This window comes from Macrosteles quadrilineatus, unplaced genomic scaffold (assembly GCF_028750875.1).
Source record: "Macrosteles quadrilineatus isolate MER2022 unplaced genomic scaffold, UCM_ALF_1.0 Scaffold_2__2_contigs__length_208266976, whole genome shotgun sequence".
NCBI lineage: Eukaryota > Metazoa > Arthropoda > Insecta > Hemiptera > Cicadellidae > Macrosteles > Macrosteles quadrilineatus.
Genome location: NW_026542595.1, coordinates 46,823,823 through 46,832,135, shown reverse-complemented (window position 1 = coordinate 46,832,135; position 8,313 = coordinate 46,823,823). Strand labels below are relative to the sequence as shown.

General features: G+C 33.7%; 1 protein-coding gene across 1 annotated transcript; it reads left to right on the top strand.

Moving 5' to 3' along the window:
- The first annotated feature begins 3,659 nt into the window (after positions 1-3,659).
- Positions 3,660-6,623, top strand: LOC128987668 (transcription initiation protein SPT3 homolog). The gene is made up of 3 exons (XM_054408643.1): positions 3,660-3,915; positions 5,816-6,034; positions 6,373-6,623. The coding sequence occupies exons 1-3, from the start codon at positions 3,858-3,860 to the stop codon at positions 6,606-6,608; spliced, it is 513 nt and encodes a 170-aa protein (XP_054264618.1). The 5' UTR covers positions 3,660-3,857; the 3' UTR covers positions 6,609-6,623.
- The last annotated feature ends 1,690 nt before the right edge of the window (positions 6,624-8,313 follow it).

Sequence of the window (8,313 nt, the reverse complement as noted above, 5' to 3'; positions counted from 1 at the left end):
TAGAAGCCTAAGTTCTGCCATGATTGTTTGAAATAAAAATTAAAACTTACTGTGATGATTCAATGAACTGTAGAAAAATAAATCCATTGGCTCGAAGGACCATGTTTGTTTTGTTGTGAACTGATGTTCTTGAAATGATTATTTGATAGAAAAAATGTAGATTAAATTAGAAACACTGTGATGTGAACAAAAGAATGTGTATTATTATTGAAAACTGTTTACAAAAATTAATAATGATTAATAACATGTGTTAATAACAAAAGTACAAGAGAAAACTGTATATACAGACCAAGGGATGAAATTAAATGCTTTTAACAGACTGGTATGTAGATATATTTTTCAATGAGTTGACGGATCAATTAGCATTCCACCCACCTCCATTACCATTACCATTACCTACCATCTCTCTAGTTCGTCTATTCTGACTAGCAAAACCTCTACAATATGCTGTGCTATAGCTAATACAATATTGTATGAACTATTAAATAGTAATTTGAATCATCATCAAACCAGTATTAAATACGTTATTCTGTCAGCAATCACCCAACATTGGATTGACAGCGGCACTGGAAAAACTATTGATAATTCAAATCAAATGTTTAAGTGTTAAAATAATTAATAAATCCAAGATGTCTGAATGTTTGGGAATTCTATTGTAAATTCTTCAGAAAAACGTAGTTTAATAACAAATAATGAAGACGAACCCTATTTTAAATTTCTAGTTGCTAAAACGTGATATAAATCATAGTGCATCGGGTATGTATAAACAACTTCAAGTAAATGTTCGGTGATACACGACATGTTGTTGTTACTTTTGGTGGAGAACGACACGGAGCAGTGTAGACATCAGGCTGATGTCACCTCTATATATAGACTTTTGGAAAATGTCAAAATTTGTAACTAGAAATTATGTAATTTTGTAAAATTTAATTTTACTAATTAAGAATTTAATAAATTAAGCATTTTTATAATTGAGAATTTTATAAATTTAGAAGTTAAAAAGTTGTATTTACAATTTTCGTGGTAACTTTTATTTGTACCCATATAAAATAGTGTTAAATTTTTTTTAGAATTTTTGATTTTTTTATGTGTGCACGGCAACAAATATCACCCCGCAAGAAAGAATGTTTGGCTTTTCCAGACGTTCTGCTATGGCATATCAACACCAAGGCGTATATATTTCATACGCCTTGTATCAACTCCATCTTGGCATCTAACATCAGGCACATAGTTATGCGTAAACGTAACCGGACTTCTAAATTCATAACCCATTAGTAGAAGTGACACTCCTTTGAAGGAAATCCTGACTTAGTGACTCAGAGATATCCGATATCCAGATGAAACAGAAACTACTGTTTCATTCAACACACCACTTAGCCCCTTTGTGCGTCAAGCAAGATGAGTAAAGCTTCTGAGCAAGACATTGAAAATAACAATCTACCAGATGTGGATGAGATTGATGAGACTACTTCTGACGATTCTACTTTCAAGATTGTAGCCCTACTAGCTGTCCAACAATCCGAAACCACTAGTAGGATAGTGAAAATAATTTGAAAAATAACAAGGAGCCAATTGTAAAAAGTAATAGACCGTGGAAGCTTTCTATCTATTTGAAGAACTACTTTCATTCCAAGGAGGGAAGAATGTTATAATATGTTATTTACGTACTGCTTTTCCTTCTTTACTTAGTGTTAGTGTTATAGATTGTTAATCACACGTTACTTATTTTATTTATTTATTGACTGTGTGTACATACTCCTAACATGTTTCAAGTGTGATTATTTAGTGATTGGAGCCTTTTTGTTTAGGGGGAAATACTGTATTCTCTTTTGTACAACAATATAAATTACAGAAAAGTGAGAATTAAGCTTCATGGGGAAAAAAGGCCTTGTTTTAGGCGTAGAAAAAAACAAAGCTGGGCATGGAAATATTGGAATTGGACTATTGGAGGTAGTGTTCGGACATCGATAGATCACCATCGATGTTACCATCGATAGCAACATCGAACTATCACCATCGATGTTGCAAAACCATCGGTTCAAAAACATCGATATTTTCATGCGAAAAACATCGATGTTTTTAAGTGAAAAACATCGAAGTTTATAATCTCAGTATTCCGTTATTCATTAAAAAATGCGTGAATACATGTTAAAGTCAACGACCTTTAAAACGCCCAGGTTGGATAAATTACTCTTTGACTTTATAACTTCTTGATTAGCATTTTATACGTGTTGTTGTAATTACTGGATGTACTACTGGATGTATTACTGGACATCTAGTCTTTGACTTTGGTATTCCATATTCAAATAGGTACAATCAAAAATATGTGTTATTACATATCATATGTATGATGTAGTACTATCATTTGAATGAGAAACAAGTATTAACTTGATAGATATTTATATTGTAAAGAGCTATACAGTTTTTAACTGTGACTTTTACGATCTGCGACAAACAGCTTCAGCCAAAAAAAAAACATCGATACCAAAACATCGATGGTAGTAAAACATCGACTTTCTAACATCGTTGGTAAAAACATCGAACATCGACCTCCGAACATCGATATTTTGAAAACATCGATGTTCGATACCGAACACTAGCGGAGGGCGAGCCTTTCAAGACCGGAAAATGCCGCGCTTCTGCGCATGCGCTAGTAACTGGTGGCGTAGCAGCAGCTATTTCAGAAAGTCACGGTCACTAACCACTAACTAGCGTCGTTGTCGTAGTATTTATCTTGACTGCACTGCAACTGCAACTAGTTCCTCATAATTATTATTCATATCCGTTTGTTATTCTTTATGTTATGATCGAGTTATGTCTGAGTTGAAGTTGGGGTTAGTTATTGATAGATTTTGATTGCTGCTGTGTTGCGGAGGTCATTTATCATTGATGATTTTGTGCTCCTTCTTCAATGCGAAAATTCTGAGAAAAACGAGTAATGGAAGACATCAATAACACTGGAGTACTTTGTAGTTTATGTGGAAAAGTTTATTTTTAGTTTATGGACGAGAAGTACAGAAGGATTCCAATTAATGAGCCAGCTATGTTCAACAAGGCAAGGCCAATAAAATAATTTGTTTTATTCACTAGCGCTTTTGAATGGAAACCTAGTTTCTGAAAGCGCTAGTGAATAAAATAAATTATCATGTATTAGCATTTATGGTTAGGTTTATACTCAATGGTATTAGCCTTGTTGAACATTTACATTTAGTTATACATTCCATTATAAGCAAGATGCCAATAATCCTCAAAAAGCTTAGACCATTAAAAATTAAATGAGAATTGGGATCTTCTCTTTTGGAAAACATGTTTGGATACAATTGAAGATAGATAAATAGATGATAACGGTAACGTAGCCCACAGAAGTTACTTAAAATTTATTTTATAAAATAAAGGAGGTGCCAGAGGTTACAGTAAGTAAAGTAACACATACATAAACATAATCTGTAAAATTCTTCATTCAGTTACAGTAATTAAATGGTTTGGAGTTTAGCGCGGGAGAACCGTTCCAGTTTCAAGTAGATTGTTGCAAGAGTTGCAGTGGAGATACTAGTGTGATTTTCTGAAACAGCTGCAGCTGTTACAAGTGTTACGAATAACGCTTACTTGCGCATGCGCAGACGCGCGGCATTTTCCGGTCTTGAAAGGCTCGCAATGGAGGGACATAATAGTATCGTCTGCTTCTGGTCTTTGTTTTTATTTATATTTATTGTTTATTTCATATTTCTGTTTCACTAGGGTAATAACTTTACCACTTTTCCAACAGACTATTTTTGCATCGTAAAAGAGACTCAAAGTACTCTGTACAACTTCAACAGTTCCATTTTGCAAATAAATGATCATTGTTACTATCCAAAATGAATTCCATTTGCACACAACCGGAATCTTCAAAAGATAATATTTCATTCATTAAAGGTAGGTCTAGGTCCTATTTAAAGGAGACTGAAAGCAAAGTGACATCTATTTCGTAGTTACCTACCCTATGCTTATTTAGTTCAACCATAATAACTTAATTTGTTATTTTTTTCTTTTTGCGAGAATAAAATTAATAGGCTTATACTAGCCGTTAACTTACCTATTATGTCTTGCTCGTCTGAATTGTTCACGAAATGACTTGGTTTCAGGTTAATATCAAATTACTCCAAGATAGCAGAGATAAACCTAAGATAGGCCTATAGTGTGATTGTTGACGGAAAGCGGCTGGCTGAAGGGTCGACCCTATTCACACACACAGACGCAAGGGATTAGGACGGACGTGGGACGGACCATTGTCCTGCCGCGCGAGTCATCACTGGCTCACGGAAATTAAACTATCAATTTTTGTAATTTTACGTTTGTTATAAAATCTGGTAACGCTTTTGACTTCAGCTCAAAATGCTTAGTAAAATGATACCAAACAATATATATTTTGCTTATAAAGTGTAAAAGTTACGAATATTTTAACACGTTTTTATTAGCTAACTACTTGTCATAATCATTTCGTGTTTGGACTCATTTTTCATTGAATTAAACAAAAAATTTATTAAACACTAACCATTTTACTGTATATCTAACATCAAACGAATTGCAATTTTGAGGTATCCTACAACAGATGTTATATTTCTACTTAGTGAATAGGGGATCTGGGCTTTCAGGCAATTAGGACGGTGGTGAGTGTGCGTGCGTGAGTCGGGTCCCTCGCAGGTAGGGCTGAGCTCCAGCCGCACTCCGGTAAAAATCAGACTATAGGTCTGACGGTCTGCTTTAAGTTGGCTCAGGCCAGGTTAAGATGGTGTATCGTCTTTCTACTGTATTAGCCAATCACTAGATTACTGCAAGCCATCCGGTCCATTGTTCATTAAGTTACTTTTAAGTTAGGACAAACGGTAACTTAGACCAGCAGTAAGTTATGGGTCGCGACCTAACTTACTGGTACATCACGACTTGTAGTAACACCGTCCATACACTACAGATAAGACAAAATCATGAAATAGACCTTCCCTTTTGTAGGCTCTCAGACATGATTTAAAAGTAGTAATAATATTCATTATCTCAAAACATTAATTGAATCCAAAACATGGTTGTTTTTATTGATAACAGCTTGCCCAAGGCCCTGAACCCTTGAAATAATAAAAATTTAGCACTGTCTTAAAGACATGGCTATTTTAACATCCTGGACTATTATTTCTAATAACTGATTAACAAATTCTAGGGTTGATCCACTGCCACAAGTTTATGTAGGCTATCTAAGGTAAATAGTTGTGATGCAAACATATCAGTGATTTAGGCTTACTTAGGGGCTTATTTGATTTGTTATGGTACTGATACGACACATCTATCTAAAGGGCTATGCTATCTGGCATGCTTAGCTGGTTTCGGTAAAGAAAAAGGTAATATGAAATAGTGAAAAATACGGTGTAGTCATAATTTAAGGTTGATAGCCTACAATTGTAAATAATGATACCGGTAGTCTTTAGTTCTCTTAACATAAAAGTTAAGAGGTTGTTTTACCTTGATTTTATCTATAAAGATTCCTAATACCTCCTCTAAGGGAGAATACGATAGTTTCTAGAATAATTATCAATCTTACTTATATTGAGGTTGTTAAAACACTAAACACGCACTCACAAACATTTAGACAAAACATAAAAAAAATATTTGACCAGGCTACGTCACAGTAAGTTAGTTGAATATGTATTTTTTATGTAATAGGCTAAATATATTAGCTTAGGATATTTAAAGTTCCTGATGAGTTAAGTTATTGTTGATTTATGTAAAATTATTTACTACCTGTACGATTAGATAACTTGGCTCTTAATTTTTCTATTTTTTACAGAAATTCAGATGATGATGTTTGGGTTGGGAGACAGTCCTACGCCTCTGTTGACCACTGCCTCTGTGATTGAGGAGATAGTGCTTCGACAACTGGTTTGCATCATCACGCAAGCTGTGGAAGTGGCTGACAGTAGAGGGGTGGAAGGCATATACCCCCAGGATATTCTATTTATTTTGCGCAAAGATGTTCACAAGCTGCAAAGAATGATTTCTTATATAGGTAGTCCTAGGTTTAATCAATAAAACAGCCACATTATAACATTCTACTTATTAATATTAACTTTATATACCGTACTTACCACTATTTTATTCAAAATGTGTTTAACGACATATATAGGTTTTGTTTTCAATTTCAAGTTTGAACAACGTTTCAGGACAACATCTCAAAATATGTCGTAAAAAGCTGAGTAGGGCCTTAGTCGTTTTAATTATTGTTTTCAATATTCAAATTGATCTAAAAGAATACTGGTAATTTGACTTCTACATAATTGTCTTAACTGTTAGTGTATATCTTATTATATTTGTTGAATCACTTGTGACCCATCTATTTATTTTTAGGTTTCAAGGAGATGAAAAAAAATTTGACCAGTTCATTAGGCGAAGATGATATGACGAGGTTGGAGGATTTAGTTCCATTAACACCAGATCCCAGCAAATCCAAACGTAAGGAAATATGCTTGCAGTTTCTACTGTCTATAGGGATCAACCTAGAAGAAGTGACTACTGTTGATTCTGTCAAGATGGAGCGATTACGCATGGCAGATTACCGTACTCAGATGATGTCTCAGAAGTAAGTAAATTTAGATTTAAGGTTTGGCTTGTGGTAAGTTAAGGCCTAATCTTATTTTGTTTGTAGGCCTAATACAAAAATATTAGGCCTATATAATTTTGTTTTGCCATCGATTGAGCACAGTAGTATAAAATATCCACGCTGCAGCAAGCCTGCAGACTAAGTGAAATTCAATTTGTGAGTTGTTGGCCCGTCCTACGTACGGGAATTGAGTAGTCAACTAAAACAGAAGTTATGTCAATACCGTATTTCCATTTATAATCTAAGCAGAGTTTAAGCGGTTAAACATTTATTGTAAACAAAAAGCTGCCAAGATGAATTAAAACAGTAAACATTGTTATTTTTCTATTCTTTCCTAAAAAAGTCGAACAGAAAAATAATTTGCATAAACTTTCCTCTGAAGACTCTGGGGCAGAGCCTCCATTTGTATACATCAGTGGTTATAGAATCCTATTTATTTAATATAATCAATGGCAAAATCACAGAATAATAAACTAACCTGATATAGTTCAAAAGAATATTTTTATAATCAACCAGCTGTTAGTTAAAATAAATTATATTGCACTAAAACAAACTTAAAATTTTAAAGACCGCACTAAAAAATAAATTAGAACATCCAGCATTTTACCATGTATATTTAAATAATCTTTAATCCTGTTACCGATTAAATGAACGTATCAATGAGTATAGCATTACACGTAGTATAAATAAGTCAACCCGATGTATGCCATTATTATCCAAATGCTGAATTTGTGTCACACACGCTTAATGTTTACAGCTGTTGCGTCAAGCAAATGGTATTATACGAAAAGCTAGTTTAGAATGTTAGCGTCGGCTGCTAGACTTTTTTTAAATTTTAAACTTATTTTCTAAAAAACTGAAACCCCAAACTAAAATTATGGCTTCGACATTCCCTAGTTTTCAAAATTATATTTCTTTCAACACAAAAATCATGAAAATCCGTCAAGTGATTGATTCAGAATTGTGAAATAAAAAAACCCTGTCACGTTTTAATATATATGATTACGGTTACACATTTAAAAATTGCACTTCGATTAATTAAATCAGTTATGTAAGGCACAATGTTTTTAATCTCACTTGCTTAAGTTTTTCTTACAAAACGTGATCGGAAAAGGTTGTAATATTAGTAAGCAGCATTATTAATGTAAACATTTCAGTGACAGCTTAAAAAAATAATCTTGATCCAAACAGCTGTTTGTTATATCATAGATGATGTATTTGGTAAACATTGGGAGAAAACTTGGCAAAAATCGCACAAAATTAGGTTTTTTAACATCCATTATTTTATTTACAAAGTAGCCTATATTTTAATGGCTAAAGACACTCTCACCAGTCCAGTGAATACATTCAAATTGTTTGAATCTTGATAGGTACTCTAGATGTCTGGGAGTAGGCCACGTAATTTGGCGTTAGGGCACAGACACAATGACAGACAGACAAACAGACAGACAGAAATTGAGATAAGACTCTTTTAGGGCCGCTTTCCCCAAATCAAGTTTAACTTAATCTCGGTTAACTTTAATCATTGGGTTAAACTTAGGATGGCTTTCCCCACTATTTTGTCATGAAAGTTTAGTTTAACCCTGGTTTAACCTAGATTTCTTTGCAAGCAACAATGTTGGCAACACTGTTATGCAATTTTGTCTGCAATATTAGCTGTTTAGCCCCCCACTATGACATATCTGTCA